Here is a 17,183-nt window from a genome sequence, read left to right on the forward strand (position 1 = left end):
CTAGATGTATTGGGTGAGGGGACTGTATATAACTCACAAATGGATAAACAGAAAAAAATTATTTTGATAGGCGAAGCATACATATTTCAGGACATTTCAATGGCCAGAGCTGTTGATGTGCCCATGAACGTTTGCTTAGCTGGGGATTTTTATTTTTCATCGTCTAACCCCTCAGGCTGAAGCCTTTCTGAGTAATGGGCACTTCCTAGTGGTTGATTTATATACACATTTAATTGTGGTCTGGTGGTTCCCCTTGCTTCTTCTGCAGTAATCCTCTTACCCCCTAGACCTTTGACCAGGAGCAATAAGTCATGTTCCTATACATTCAGCATGTACTGTATACATACCGGTATATCTGTTACCCCCAATATATGGGCAATTTTATTCATTCTCACAATGAAGGTCTGAACTATTGTATGCTGCATGAAGTTTGTAAATCTTCGTGATGAAGCCTCACAGGCGAAACATGTCGACATATCTACCTGAAGCTGGCCAAGTGCACATTCATCAGCGGAAACCTTTGTCTTTTGTCTGGGGCTCCACTCAACCTAGAATTAACAGATTTTATTTGCCTGTAAGACCAAGGGAGGGTTGTCCGCCCCAAATCTTCAGGCTATTTAGCTGCTAATATTGCTCCCTTAGCCCATCTTCACGCATTTCGCAATATCCCCTTGTGGACTACTGTAGATCTGATGGACTCCCACCCGATACCACTCTCTTCTTTGCCCCTTCAAATCTTAGTCCGACGTTGACGCACATGCTTCGATTTTGGGATTCTATTAAATATTCCGCTGGTCTCATTTCTGCCTATTTGCCTTTGCTCCATAACCCATTATTGCCCCCAGGCCTTGACAATCCCAGACAGTTTGCATGGTGGCTAACCCATGGCTTCCCCGATGTGCATTCTTTGCCTTCTCCCACCCGGATACTCACCTTTGAGACTCTGCATTCTTCTTACCGTTGCGGGAGCACTTTGGGTACCTTCAGCTTTGGCACTTCATCAATACATGACCCCCTTTGAAAGTCTTTGCAGACACAGACCCCATGCCTTGGGCTTGATCTCTTTTGTTTACTCCGCTATTATTTCTTATAGAACTCCGCCGGTTCGTTCTTATCATCAGCAATAGCAGTCAGAACTCGGGGGAAGTCTGGATCAGCAAGACTGGCAGATCATGACCCAGGCATTGTCTAAATGTTCAAGGAATGTTATTATTTTAGAAAAGGTCCACTATAGATGGCATTACATGCCTGCCCGTCGGGCCCGTTTTATCCCTGCATACTCGCCGACTTGCTTTCCAGGTTGTCAACAAATAGGCACCATGGCCCATATTTGGTGGACTTGCCTCAAGGTTTGCAGACTGTGGATCAGGGTTTATGCCCTTGTTCGCACTATGTTTCATACAGACATTAAGCGCAACTCATACAAAGCGCTATTATTTAAACCATTACTGGGCCTACGTCGTCAAGAGCGGGAGCTGGCATCACATCTATTCATGGCCTGGAAGACCCCCCTCCTCAGCTTCAAAGCAGTCAAAAATCGGATGAATTTTATAATGGTTAATGAGAAATTGACAGCTATGCTGGTAGACACTCACCCAAAGTTTCTACAGATCTGGCGTCCCTGGCTTGATATAGCCCAACTGTCCAGATTTAACCAGACCCTTTTGTCAATATAAGATTTTTTCCATCGTGATCCCCTGAAGCCCTTTATTTGTCTTTTGTCTTTTCTCTCTTCGTTCCTCCCTTTCTCTTCTCTGTTCCGTTTGTTTTCATGATATTTGCGGTGATTGTAACTTTTATATATATATATATATATATATATATATATATATATGAACCTCACAAGCAATATTATATCTACCTGTTAGACTTCCATGGGAGTCTAGTGAGTTCTGTGTTACATTTTTCTTGCCTTCTGTATGTGGATTTTGTGATAACCTTTGATCTTTGTTTACTAATTCCTTGGTCTCTAAATTGTTTGCCATGTTTGCAAATCATTATGCTTTATTTTATCTTTTCATATAGTGCACTAGTGTACTCAGTTTATTTCCTTGTCTATATTTCAGTGCACTTATTGTACTACTCAAAAGAAAACGTGTATGTTTTATTTCTGTTGGTCAGTGCTCTTGTTTATGACCGTTTTCTCTGATGCTGCTTATTCTATAATAAAGTCCATTGTAAAAGAAGCTGGCCAACTGACAGGAAGCAAATGAAATCTCCCTGGATAACAATAAAACTTGAAAAGGGGTTCTAACCTTTCCCCACTCCATCCCAAACTATAAAACATTTCTGGCTACAGATACAATATATCACCCATGTGTTTACCATGTTGGCCAAGTTTTGTCATCAATGCCTGTTTGTTGCCCACATATTGTCAAGATTTCCCATTACTGCTCCTGTATTACATTTGGTTGTTGGCTACTCACTTATTGTCCCAATCTCCCTTTTGCTTCCCACAAGACCCTCAAAATTACAAGGGATAAAGAATCATTGTGCCTGTGCTACTATCAAAGAGCATATACGTGCAAAATGCAAAAAACAAACTTTGAGGAAAGCTAAAAAAAAAATCTTGTTACCCTACATTAAGACATCCTTAGCCAGGAGCTCTGAATGGTCTTGCTTACACACGCAGGAAGACGCACCTATATCAATTCCTGCTTAAAGGAAGTCATTAGTCTTACTGTAACAGTAATCAGAGATAAGAACTTTGTGTCTGCTCTCCTCTAGGATGGCACAACTGATGACAAATCCTCTATTTAACTATTTGCATTAAAACAGAGGTTTTAGTTGCACATTTGCAAATATATGTGGAAGGCACACAAGGCTCTTTGTGTAGTGTGGTCCCTAAAGCTAAAAGTCTCATTCATTTGATCGACTTCTGTCGAACTAACAAATTGGAAATCTTTTGTCAATCAGTGGATGCAGCTGATTGTATTCTGATAGCAGGACCTCCCCACCATCCAATGTCCTATCGGTGGGGATTCTTCCATACATCTCATTTGTGTTGATGTAGGAATGTGGTAGTTTGTTTTCTTGGAGAGCTCCCATCTATGAACATATAAAGCAATGAATAAATTGAGGGCAGGTATGCATAGAGACAGCCCATTCCTCCTTAAGCGTCCCTTCACACTAGAATGCGTTGTAGGAAACACGCGTTTTGTGCATGCTTCCTGCACCACATTCAAAACGCACTGTCCTTGCAATCTGCAGAGGGTGTTAGTGCAATGTTAATGACACCCCAAAGGCAGGTCACAAACGCAGCAAGTTTGTTTGAACCATATTGCATGATACAATGCTTGGGATGTGGCTCTAAATAGACATCCAAGGCCCCGGTGACTCCCACTGTCAGGTGCAGGTGAAAAAAGAGCTCATCCCAGCTCTGTGTACACACTATTGGGAAGAAAAAAATCAAACCACCTCACAACAGCTCAGCCCAAGCATACGATCAGTAGATATGGCTTCAGCATGGCTCCATCCAGGCCATGTCCCCCTCCCCCAATGCTTTTCGCTCTGCCCAAAGAGCTTAATCATGGAGGTACATGATTAAGCTCAGTGGACGGGGCAAAAAGCGCCAGAGGGGGTTGGCCTGGATGGAGCTGAGGTGAAGCCGTATCTACTGATCTTGTACTTTGGTTGAGCTGGTGTACAGCAGTTTTACTTTTTCTATGGAAGCTCTCATTTTGAAGCATATAAAGCAACGAATAAAAAATTGGTAGTTCTCATAGATTAGCATTAGGGACCACACTACAAAGAGAGACATTGATGAGAGACCTTGTTAAACAGTTTATTTCAGGTGGTTAGCTGCTAGGTAAGTCTTGTAATGACCAAAAACAGAAGGGTACACAGAAGAAAAGGGTTGTTTGATAACAAAGTTAATAGCAGACACCTTGTGTTTGTATTCATAATCTGGGTTTTCATCTGGGTTTTATGACATTGTACTCATTGTATGACATTGTTGTCATAAAACCCAGACTATGAAAAATTCTCAATACATGCTATACAACTCGCAAAGATACTAAAGTATTCGTTATGTGTAGAGTGAAATATACCTGGTTGTTCATACCTCCAGCTATTCCTCCCATTTTCTCTGTGTCCCCATTGCAGGCTGAGATTGTTTAGACTAGCTGTTGTCACTACTGAGCATGCTCCTAGTTTCAGTTCCCTTCTAAGCTCTTCGTTTCCTCTTTTTTCTTTTTTTATCTGTGCGGCCCACATGACTATAGAGTCACATATGTGGACGTATACACTAAATGACATTCCCACATTCCCCTTTTTTTTAAAAATAATAAATCAGTATTAATTATATCAAATGTAATTGCCAAAACCTGTAAAGTAAAAAAAAGTTGGATGTTGATGCCGGCTGAACAACATGAAAGCTAGTGTCAATCATCTTTGACTCCCCCTACACCATATTAATGTACAAAAAATACACACTGAATGTGGAACACCAACAAAGCATGGCCCAATTTTCTACAGTGGGGGAAAAAGTCCTTCCTGATCCCCCAAGAGGCAATCGGACACTGCCTGAATTGGCTACCCTGGAGTAATTACCTATTAAAGTTACTCTCCATGTATTTTTTGTGCATTTGGGAATCCATCTAGCTCGTTTTTAGAACACTACTGTTCTATTGAGCTGGCCAGAACTAGTTCCTGAGGGAGTCTATTCCATATTTTAACAGCTCTTACTGTAAATAAGCCTTTCCGTATATGAGAAGTTTAAAATGGAACTATACCCATAACACCTAGATAAAAATTAAAGTTCTTTAGCAAAGAACATACATTCCACCTGAATAATTATGCTACCAAAATTAGTGTGCGATGTAAATTGCCTCCAGCATTGTTCCTGTTTCTTCTTATTAGACGCTGACATTTTGCTGAAGCCCAGAGCCCCTGAGCACAGTGCCGAAAAATAACGAGCCACTGAGTATGGGCAGAGCAGGATGAGATAGCGTGTTATTGGATTTTAAACACTATAAGCACTTATTTTTAATGTTTTATAATTCTGAATCTTCACTTTGTGATTAAAGTTCCTTTAATTGGCTTTAAATCTCTTTTCCTCCAGATGTAAAGAATGCCCCCTTGTCCTCTGTAATGACCTGAAAGTGAATAACTCTACACCAAGGTCACTATGGACCACTTATGTATTTATACATGCTAAACATATCCCCTCTATGATATATACAGTATACTGTTACAAAATAGAAAGCATTAGCTGCTTTTTATTATCCGCTTTCCAACCCACCGCAGTACATTTACTGTGACAGGCCGGCTCGTACAGGTACAATCACATACCTGTATATCGCAGTTTTCCTCTGGGTGCGCTTACGCATGCAGATTTGGTAGACTCTGCTGCCATTGGCTGCAGCACAAGCCGATCAGCAGGTCCCGGCCAATGATTCATGGCCAGGACTTGCTAATCGGCTCAGTAAATGACAGAAGAGAGCTCTATGCTGGTAAACAACACACAGCTCTCTTCATACAGCATTGATGTTGCAAAGCAGGGAGTAAAAACTGGCACATTGCATAGTTAGGCACATATTTAACCCCTTGATCGCCCGAGATTTTAATGCCTTCTCAGCCAGTGTCACTAGTATAGTGACAGTGTATATTTTTAGCACTGATCACTGTATTAGTGTCACTGGGTATGTCAGTGGCAGCTAGTCAGTTCCCCTCATCGCCAGTTAATGTCAGATTGTCTGCCGCACTATCATTACCCCACTATAAATCGCTGATCGCCACCATGAAAAAAATAAATAAATACAAATTCCAGTATCTATACTATAGTTTGTAGATGCTAGAACTTTCACGCACACCAATCAATATACACTTATTGAGATTTTTTTTTTACCAAAGACGTAACAGAATACATTTTAGCCAAAATTTATAAATTAGATTTTTTTTTATTTTTTTTTTAATTGGATATGTTTTTTAGCAGAAAGAAGAAAATATTGTTTTGTTTTTCGCAATTTTGGGAGTTTTCTGTTTATACTGCAAAAAATAAAAAACCCAGTAGTGATCAACTACCATCAAAAGAAAGCTCTATTTGTGTGAAAAAAAAAAATATAAATTGTGTTTGCTTACAGTATTGCATGACAGCACAATTGTCAGTTAAATTAGCACAATGCTGAACAGCAAAAAATAGCCTAGTCATGAAGGGGGTAAAATCTTGTGGAGCTCAAGCGGTTATACTGAATAAATGATTTTGTATGCAAAGCAAGAATAAATTACTGTTCGGGAGAATGAAATTAATGAATGCCTGAATGCATCTAAATGTGCCTAGGCATGTTTATAATGCTGCTTTTCACCTGACAGGTGTGAATGAGGCCTAAAAAAAAATTATTAAAAAATGAAAAAGTTTTTTTCCTGTCTAACTTCATCTGCCGTTTTCAGTGAGAGAAGACCTGTGAGTTTAATCCAAGTGATACACATTGCTCCAATATTGTACAACTGATTGCTACAAGATGCTTACTTTTATAGGGATCCATTTGTTTCATCTGTCCTGAACAGTTGCTACTCCTAGTGATTAATCGATAGACATATTGTACTACTAAAAGTCCCCTGTTTAGCTCTAGCCCAGTGAGGTGACTGGCAGCAAGTGATTACATTTCCCCACAGCAAGAGAATAAACTCGCCAGAGTGGAAAGACTATAAAACTACAATCAACAATTTACATACCAAATTCTTTACATTCTTTCATTTCAAATTTTTGTGATAAAGCCCTTTATAGTTAGACTTGAATAACTGCAGATGTTTGATGGCTTATGGCACCCAGTAAAATTATAGCATATGCGCAGGTCACACAGCCCATCACATGGTGTAGTAGAATGAGGTTTCTCAAACAATGCAAAACTTCAAACCTTTGAATTAAAACAGGATCTTTAAATATTTAATAAAGGCACATGCTAACATTGTGATACTATGATCCATCTACTTGCATTAGAACGGCTAAAATGACTGCAATTTTAAAAAGACAAAGCCATTCAAATAAACATCTAAAGTGGTTATAAAGGCTGAAAGTTTTAAACCCCTCCCCCCAATACGTACCTGAGCCCCATCTCGATCCAGAGCTATGCACAAGAGCAGCGGCTCTCCCAGGTTTCTCACTCCTCATTGGCTCAGACACACCAGCGTGGGCTCCAGTCAACCCCCTGCTGTCAATCACGGCCAGTGAGAAGGGAGTGGGGGGGTCAAGGCTGAGCCATGTTCTGTGTGTTCCATAGTGGCTTGGAAGCGAGCACACACAAGCGTCTCCAGAGCAAGTAACTTGCTCTGGGGGCACTTGGTGAGGGGAAGGGGCGAGAAGCACCGGCGACTGGTCTGTGCAGAACCACTGCACAGAGCAGGTAAGTATAATGCTTTTACCATTTTAAAGAAAAAAGATCAAGTCTTTAGAATAACTTTAAAGTAGAACTAAGGCATCCCATTATAAAAAAAAAAAAATTGCTCGGTAGCACATAATTATATTTGCATTGGCATTTACAGCTCTTATTTACTCCCACCGCAAAGTCCCACTAATGCCTGTTGATCCTGCCAGTGAATTCTACGTAAGGCAGCTTTCAGTGATGGTGTGGCAAGCACTGCCTCGGAATTCAAAGTAATCAGTATCACGTAGGCTTCACCTGTTTGAACTACATTGGGCTGAGAAAATGTTAAAGGGGCGCGGCCATCAGCATTGTTACCCCTGGTTCACATATCTGCGTTCCTGCGGTCCGCATTTTTGTGCAGGCATGAGAGCCCATTCATTTGAATGAACTCCCATGCCCCGAGACACTCAGGGAAGAATTCCCTGCACTTCTTCTGAAAACGCAGCCCGCATGGGAATCTGGGTTCCCAGTATGGTTGCGTTTTCCAGTGCGGGCGGCGTGCCATTAGAACTAATGGCACCAGCCCGCGGGACTGCATTCTTCTGTGTAGGTAGTGTGGCTGCACGGATTTTTGTGCAGATCCGCAGTGGCACCACCCGCCCAGATGTGAACCTAGCCTTACTGCTGATTTACAAGCCTGTAGCTGGTCAGTTATCACCTGGCCACACCTAGGCATGTCAGCTGTCCCATAGCCAAAATAGGAAGTGGGAAAATCTCTGAAAATCAAAGGAATTCCTTGGGGACCCCCAGGTCCCCAGAACTAGTGTCCCCAATGGAAGATTTCCCCTCTATTAGTTTTCTGGGGACAACCCTAAATTTAGGGTTTCTTTTACTTTCACTTTTGATGATAATGGTAAGCAGGACAAATAGAGAGGGTGAATCTTCCTAACAGGGGCACAGACTGCATAAAAACAGACAGGTATTGTAATCCATCTCCACCCTATCCAAAAGTAAAAAAAAAAAAAGTTTTGCCTTTAGTTACTTTAAGTCCTTCCAAGATATTCTGGATTTTTATATTTTGAATTGAAGGCAAATCTGTGGCATACTAAAACATTTTAACTTAAGTAAGATACCTCCTAGTGCTGCTGGAGCCTCCTTAAAGCCCCTACAATTTGGTAGGGTAATATACAAACCATCTTCTACATTCTGCAATGTAGTGCACTGTGACTCGCTAAGAGCAAGCATTGCCATATAGAAGGTGGGGGGGGGGGGATTTCCTATGCAAATACAGAGTTTTAGAAAAACAGAACATATCAATTTTGGTTGGCTGTGTTGCTGCTCTGAGACCGCGTATTGCTACCATATGGGTGTTACTTGATACCTAACACTAATATCACCAGGTATATCACCATCAGTTGCTTGTATGTGAATCATGATTTTTTTTTTTTTAACATTATGAACTTTCGTCAGTGAGAAGGAACTGACACACTAAAAAGTTGGTCCATTGGCTCTCCTCCACCCCTATATCATACCATTTCACAAAAAGGGAAAGAAAGCTGTTATTGCAAGAGAGTTCCATTTTCCTGTTTCAGTCTTACGCAGCTATGAATCCAAGTACACAAGTGAGAATAGTCGCCGTTTTGCTAAAATTTGTGTTGCATTCTGTTTTATGTTCAATGAAAGTGTACATGAACCCAAAATCTATTGAAGATTCTTGGTATTGTGACTACTGTATACAGATTTCTTAAAGTAGAAGGAAAGGCTAAAATGACCGTGGTTTAAACCACTGCGTCCTCTCCGCTTATAAACATGAGGCTGTTTGTTTGTAAAAAATCCCATTGTATATACGTTTTTTTTTTTTTTAAATCTTCTTTGGAGCTATCATGTGGCCATACAGCTCCAGCTCCGATGTGACAATGAGCAGCTGTTTTGACTGGTGGGAGGGAAATATATCCCCACTGACAACAGGGGAGCAATGGAAGCTGGTGGGTGAAGTCATAGCTCTGTGCAATTCAGCCCCGTTGCTTAAATGCTCATTTACACAGGGAAGCCGGAGCTGTGAGATCACGTGACCACTTTTAAAAAAAATTAAAAATTGCAAAAAAAGCCATTCAACTGTGACTTCATACAAACAGTTTGTAACATGTATATAAACACAGGGGAGGCAACATTTTAAATCTTGGCCACTTTGGCCTTTCCTTCTAGTTTAAGCAAATCTTTATGTGAATAGGTTGCAAAGTTTCTTACGTGAGATCCTGCCAGTAATAGTACTTCCTTTTGCAGCATGACAGCACTAAGGCACTTCCCTGAAATTACCAATAGGGGTGTCAGCATGCCCTGTTCACTCCTTCCAGTTGATCATTGGACTGCCTATCTGGTCTATTAAGCAACTCAGTGAAAGACTGAAGGAGTTTAAATGATAAGCCGACAACGTTGTTGCTAATTGCAATGAGGGCTCAACCTTGTCATAGAAAGTGCTGTTACTAGTAGAATCTCCAGGTAAGAAACTTTGCAACCAATTCAAAAAATGTAGACTTTATATTTATTTTACACCTCAACCCACCCACAATGGATATTTTAAACCTCAACCCACCCACAATGGATATCTGAGTGGTACTTTAAAAAGAAATACAACAAAATATGCAAAAGATTTAAAAGAATAATAATAAGTAGACCCTACTATTATATATTTTAATTGCTCTTATGCTTCTTACATGTGCAGATTTATTATCGCCTAAAAAGAGACATTTAAAAACCATTGCTCTTCTTGATCACAATGTACACGAGTTCTGGTCTTGGCTCCAGTAACTCTCTTCTGGACACTATTGTTTTTCATAAATAACCCAGAATTTAACATGTTGGAACATTTCTTAGTCCCTTCCCATCCATTAAAAGTACTCATTTATTATTCTACTGACTACCCAGTTATATCAAGAGTCATATAAACCAGTTTCAAAATTGCGTAGTACAAGGGCAGTTTTAGTTTCAGAATTTATGCTTTTACTCTTTCCAAGTGTTAAGCTTGAGTGTACAAACAGTATCGCTCAAAGCTTAGAATGTAGAGAACAAATCCTATAGATGCACTCACCTGCATGTTTTCCCGCAGATCTGTAGCTTCTCTTATAGGCTGAATTGCATTCTTGAAAACTTCATCAATAGACTTTATAAGCAAGGTCCTCATGGATGCATAATCCCTTGATTTTTTAGCCTTTCTAACAGAGAGACCCCGTTTATGAGGCTTTCCTCCACCTCTACGATTTGTAATTGCCACATGGACAAATAATGACGAATGTGGTAAAACATCTCCAGTCAAGGATTGTAAAGGAACATGCCTGTAGCCAGGCTGGAGACATTCAAATGGGATGGTATACTGTCCAATAAATTCATCTCCAATATAATCATCATCAAGCACCACAAATCGCACCATTGTCAGCTCAGGAAGGTTAACCTGAAATTCAAAGCTTTCATCAAATATTGGATTGTCTCCATTTTGATGGACTGTTTTTGTCCTCTGCTCGGCACAATCGGCAGGTATTCCATGAATCTCAACATATACATAAGGATCCACAACATCTCCTTTGGCTCCCGACCCTTTGGGCTTTGGAAAATTCTGGCCACTGATAATTTTAATGTGAAGAAGTTGGGGAGAAACTCCAGGCACAGAATCTTTAGTATTAGCACTAAAGAAAGATACTTCCTCGCGCATAATGGAAGGTCGTAGAACAAACCCACAGTTTCCATTCTGACGGAACCAGCCAATGTTTAAATCCATCATTAGTCCAGGAGTCTGGAAATTCATTGCAACTATTTGGCAACCACATTTCCAAAAATCTTGAGGGTTCATATTGCTAGAGTCAATCCTCATTGGGCTTGGGAAAATCCGAGAAAGGAACTTTTTGTTATAGTTAACAAAATCACCAGCGGTTTCATTTGCATATTTGCCAGCTGCCACTTCATTGAAGGAGCAAACCTCCCAGTACTTCTGGTTTTGGAAAGATGATTGGAAATCCACAAACTGTACAGATTTACAAAGGCTTACAAGGTCAGAAAGCTCTTTGCAAAGCTGAACTCGCTTAACAGGTACAACGTTTTGGTGATCTTCCCCTTCTTTGCTCACCCTCTGAGACATCTCAATTCCCTCATCCTCATCTGTAACATCCCCCTCAAACCCTGAGCAGTCAGGAGGGAGTTTTTTACCCTTGATTATTACTTTTCCTTTCAAATACTCTGGAGATGGAAGATAGGAATTCTCAGCATTAGGAGCAGTGATATATAGTTTGTCTCCCAAGATTTTTTTCAAATGTTGAACCATAACCTTCTGTTGCTTGACAGAACAATGATTTTCTATACAAAGAATCAATGGGAACTCCGATACTAGGGAGATATATTTATTAATGACATCAATCACACTGTGGAAGACAATCTGTGATGTCATCGTATGTCCAGTATAGATGAGAGGCTCATTATCTGGGCCATCCCAAACATCCAATTCAACACTTCTGCATCCCATTTTCAGAGCACGAACATAACCAGTAATGTCGGATGGACCTCTAAACTGGTCTTCTATTAAGTAAGTATTATGTGATGAATTTATATAGTAATGGGACAAAGGCTGAGTCATGTCCTGGCACACTTTTTTGTGTTCTGGGTCAAAAATACTACATTCTGCAGATATAAGGTAATTTGTAAATCCGTCCAAAGAAAGGCATCCTTTCTCCTGGCCTCTAGATGGTTCATATTTTTTTATAATGTCAAGGCTGATTTCCTCTGTTACCTGTGCCACACCTTGCTCAGCCTCCAAAAACATCATGAGATCTTTGGTGTCCAAGTACTCCTTATTGCTTGAAAACTGAACCAATAAAAAGTAAATCTCCGGCCTTGTGCACAGTTCATGGAAAACTTCAATAAATTCATCTTGTGTCACATTACTGCTTGTTTTGTCCTTGGATTTGTGTAATTCCTTAAATTTTAACTCAATTTTACTATTTTTAAGACCTGGGTTTAACTTTTTAATAAATTGCACTGCTTTACAAATAGGTACACGTCCCGCATTCTCCTCATCAATTTCCCTGAACATTTGTGTAAGCCAGGACATTCGCATGTTGTCCTGAAAACTTTCAATCATGTCAAGTGTATGCTTTCCATATGAAATTAAATAACGTAAACCTGTTACCCAAATATTGGCAATGTCAGCAGAGTTTGCAACAAGATCTAAGGACTCATAATTTTCACCATATATTATAGAGAAAGCACAGTCTTCCGAAATCTGGTCATAAATTCCATTGCTACGAAAAATATCGGTATTTTTTCCAGTTCTGACTTCTTTTACAGATTTAATGTCAATTTTTGCTTTTTCAGAGTCTTTCTTTGAAGGCTCCCACCTCAAGGACTGCATGTCTGCATCCAAAAGGAAGTACCTGTGGTAGATTCTAGAGTTTGACCGCACTTTTTTCAGTTCAGATCCTTCAACCATTGCATTGATGCAGTCACTTGCACTGCTGATCTTCTTCTCAGCTGGCATGCTACTAAATGACACCGTCTTCTTTCTTTCTCGTTTCTGCTTACTGCCATCCTATGAATAAAAAAAAATATATTTATATATTAGTTTTAGATACTTTTGGGTCTACTTTTAAGAACAGTATTAAGTGGTATTACTATTACTTATAAAAGAGTCCTGATCACATGGAATTAAAGGATATTGGGGCCTTAGGCCAGGTATTTCCATTGCCTTCCTCCCCATACCTTGAACGGTTTCCTGGTTTACTGCAGAAGAATGAAGGCTGTGTTTAGGCCACATGGAATTCCACTGGACCCTAAGCATCTGCCCCAGATGCTTAACAGGAATCGGTATAAACAGAATCATTTAATGCTGTTATCTCCATCCCTTCTTCTACTTTGTCCGACTGACCCAAAGCAGCCATGCACATACTTGGTGACCCAACAGTGCATTTGGGCAGGGTTGTTCTGGCTCAGTGACACAGTAAAGCAAAGATAAGAATGACTGCACCAGAGCATGCACCATCAAAAATGAGTCAGCAATGGCAGCCACCATATTTCAATGCTGGTAGATTCTTTTTAAAGCCCAACTGTATTTAGCAAATGAATAAACCAATAAAGTTACGTTACCTCAAAACACCAAGTGATGTATAGTTTACTGCTGATTTTTGTTTCTGCTCCACCAGAAAACTCTCTTGCTTGTCTGGAGGATATATCTAAAGACTGCTGCTCATTGTGTGAGAGCAGTGGTCTCTGTATAATGGAATGACATGCGTGCACCGAGTCACCACTACAGTGCTTCAGTTAGCAAAGCTTTCAATGCCTGTTGTATACAGAGCTGTAGTGGAGACTTGGCATGCCCAGTGGCTGCCGTAGGGAGCTGCTGTCTCCAGAAAGGCCTTGGACTTTTCTACTGGGGCCACTTTGAAATGAAGATCAACAGTCAGCAGTTTGCTTGAGTTTTGAGGCAGCCTGACTTTATTGAACTATTTTTCGAAACTACAACTGGCCTTTAAGGATCAAATAAATGCATGTAGCATATCTTGGGCAATATGTTAGGACGCTTCTTTTATTTGTTACCCATTTTGCCCAACAAAAGGTGCTTAAGCATATAAAAACATCACACTGCATAATACATTTTTAGGTATCCTTCCCTTTCCTTTCCCTAAAACATAGCAACAGAAGTATTCAAAACTGTTCAATATTTACTATATTTATTATCTTCAATGAAACTCTGTAGCAACTACTCTAAACAACAAAGTCAGATATAGATGTAGTGAGAAAGATAAAGCATCTATCATTAACTACAAGCAAACAGACAAATCAATTTAGAAAGCTATAAAAAGATAAAGATATATAAAAGGACAGAGTAATCACTGGTTATTAGTATACCCAACTAAATCAAATGCCTATTGTTTATTATTTCCCATATTCATAAAGCAACGACATTATACATAATTTACAGAATACACAAAACTGTTCAGAAGAGCTTACAATCAAAGTTCCCTACCACACGAGTGCACGCATACAAGCTAATGTATTCCAAAACCAATGCAAACACAGACAGAACATATATCCTTGATTGGATATGAATGCATGACCCAGTGCTCCAAACCAAGAATATTAACCATGACTCCATGCCACCCACATCTACAGAAGCAAATGAGCATTTAATACTGACCTAGATAGTAGCTGGAAATGTTGTAAGCACTATGGGTATACATTTTATATCAGGACTGTATATGAAGTTCATGCTGTCCTAGGCATACATAAATTATGACACAATTATGTATGGCATACATATATGTTCTTACTAAAATATGTATACTTTAAAGTGCTATATGCAGGACTGACCCTGAATTGTACAATCCGCTTATCCAGAGAAAAAAGAGGCAATGATTCGGAGAGCCTTGTGACTTCTCTTCACAGCCTCTGTATCCCAACCACTGATCAGGTTTTCAGCTAGATTTAACCACGGGTGCTCTGGTTCATGATTGCCTAATAGTAAGTCTGCCTTTGTTTTGCCATTATTTTTTTTTAAATATTTTTTTTTTATATTTTAGAATTCTGAATGGCTTAATGTGTTACTAAACCCACAACAGTAAAATCAGTCTGTATATGCTTGTATAAGCATGCTTGTTATACTCACTGTGGAACCTACTACACTGTGTAAAACGCTGTTTGATCCTGACTTCTCTGATCCTCACCAGTGTCCCCCTCTTATCTCCTGATAAGACATTTTGTGTGGAGTCACTCTGCACATACTCAGTTTGGTGTGTATTGCTACAGAGGTTTTTTTTCTTGGGAGAATGCATGTGATCAGCACAGGGCCAATCAGCACTGTCCAGACAGAAGGTCAGGGGTCCTTCAGCCTCATAGGACAATCAGGGGAGAACAAAAACTCCTCCTGCAAGCTTTAACATGTGCTGGGCTGGACACTGATAGAAGTCACAAGACTGCTCTAACTGCTGAGGAGAAAAGGTATTTAGCAGTTTATATTTACTAAAATTGAATTTGCGTGTTCTGTTCTGTGAGAAATCGGATATAGTGAATGCAGGCTCCTGGGTTTAGTAACACTTTAACCATCACAAATACATTCATGATGCAAAGCGGTGAAGGTCATTTTTCAGCAATGTAAAAGCTAATGAGAATATTTGCAATGCACATATACTTTTAGACCAGGGATCTCCAAACTTTCTAAAGAAAGGGCCAGTTTACTGTCCCTCAGACTTTAGGAGGGACAGATTGTGGCCAGTGAGAGTAGAAATGTCCCGGCATCAGCGGGAGTAGACAAGGTCCCAGGCTTAGTGGTCAGTGGGAGTAAGAAAAATGCCTATGGTTAGTAGGAGGAGGAATAGTGTCCCTTTACTGGTGTTAGCGGGAAGAATAGAGCCCCATTGTTAGTGTCAGTGGGAGAATTAGGGCTCAATTGTTTATATCAGTGGAAGGAATTATGCCCTATTGTTGGTGTCAGTGGAAAAAATGGGGCCTCCTTGTTGATGTCAGTGGGAGGAATAGTGCTTTGTATCCATGGGAGTATTAGTGCCCCAATGACCAGAAAAAGGCAAGCAAAGAGCTGCAGTTTGGACATCACTGCCTCAAACAGCCACTTAAAGTGATAGTAAACCGCAGCTTGAAAAAAAAAAAAAAAAATCCCCTGCAAGGTAATGCCATAATGGATCGCATACTAGCACATTATGAAGGATTTTCTTTAAATTGCAGCCCTCCAGCTGCGTGCTGTCACCACTAAAGGGGATTACATCTTCACCCAGTCTTCCTCCCAGGTTGGCGAGCTCCGGACGAGCCACGATGATGTTACTCTGGTGTCACTCTTTGCGAGGGAGCCCCACACGATGGCACAGTGCCCTGAAGGAATGGCACGGGTATGCCTTTCTTTCAGAGCATATGCGTTGGCTCTCAAAATAAGCAAATATTTCCTAAATGGTGCACATTTAGGGGATATTAATTTTACCTACAGGTAAGTCTTATTATAAGTTTACTTGTAGGTAAAAAGTATAAAAAAAAGAGTTTACTACCACTTTAAAGTAAAACTATAGGCAAACATTTTTTTTTTCTATTTTGGATAGAATAAGGGAGGGTTATAACCCATCAGATTTGCTCTCAGGATTATCCTATTCACATATGTACAGCTTAAAACCGGTTCCCATAGAAGTCAATAGCCTTTAGTCCATACCTGAACCGGACTGCACTGCTCAGAAATCGTACATGACTCTTTTTCAAACCGCACTGGAACTGCACCGCCAGTGCACCAGACATATGTAAACAGGCACCATAGGAAGGAATGTTTTTTCACGTCACGTGGATTGGATGCGGTTTGAACCATGACACAGCTTTCGGCTCTGCACTTCAGCGAATGCACAAAACAACAAGCCACAGCAGACAACTCAAAATACTAAACAGACTACAGGTGACCTATTTCTCCATCCAGCTTTTTCATCTCTTACCCAGTCTGCTTATTAATCTCACCACTCTGTAACATGCACTCCCTACTCCTCCTTCTCCTCACCCATCTTGTCCACCCCACAGCTTATATATATCACTCTCACTCCTGTCTTCACTTTATTACTGCACTTATCAACTCCTGCAAAGTCTGAACCCACATAAAATCTCCAGGACACTGGGACCTGGCCCTCCATATAAGTCATACTCCCATATTACCTCTCTTACCCTTCTGCTTCTCCTAACATCTGGAGACATTTCCCCAAATCCTGGGCCACCATCTTTTTCCTTTGACCAACACACCCGACACCCCCTATCCTCTAACAGTGGCCGCAATCCACACATTCTGGTTACTATTCCTCTTCTTCCTAGAACCAGCCTCCCTTTTTCCTGTGCCCTTTGGAATGCCCGCTCTGTCTGTAA

General features: G+C 40.4%; 1 protein-coding gene across 1 annotated transcript in view; it reads right to left on the reverse strand.

Moving 5' to 3' along the window:
* PLCL2 (phospholipase C like 2) overlaps nt 1-17,183 on the reverse strand; it is a 279,318-nt gene that overhangs the window by 100,761 nt on the left and 161,374 nt on the right. The window contains exon 3 of the mRNA XM_089692224.1: nt 10,393-12,876. Within this exon, the coding sequence (XP_089548350.1) occupies nt 10,393-12,876 (2,484 nt within the window). The remainder of the gene's footprint in view (nt 1-10,392; nt 12,877-17,183) is intronic.

This window comes from Staurois parvus, unplaced genomic scaffold, assembly GCF_062004578.1.
Source record: "Staurois parvus isolate SC_StPar_1 unplaced genomic scaffold, SC_StPar_1.0 ptg000579l, whole genome shotgun sequence".
NCBI classification, from domain to species: Eukaryota; Metazoa; Chordata; class Amphibia; order Anura; family Ranidae; genus Staurois; species Staurois parvus.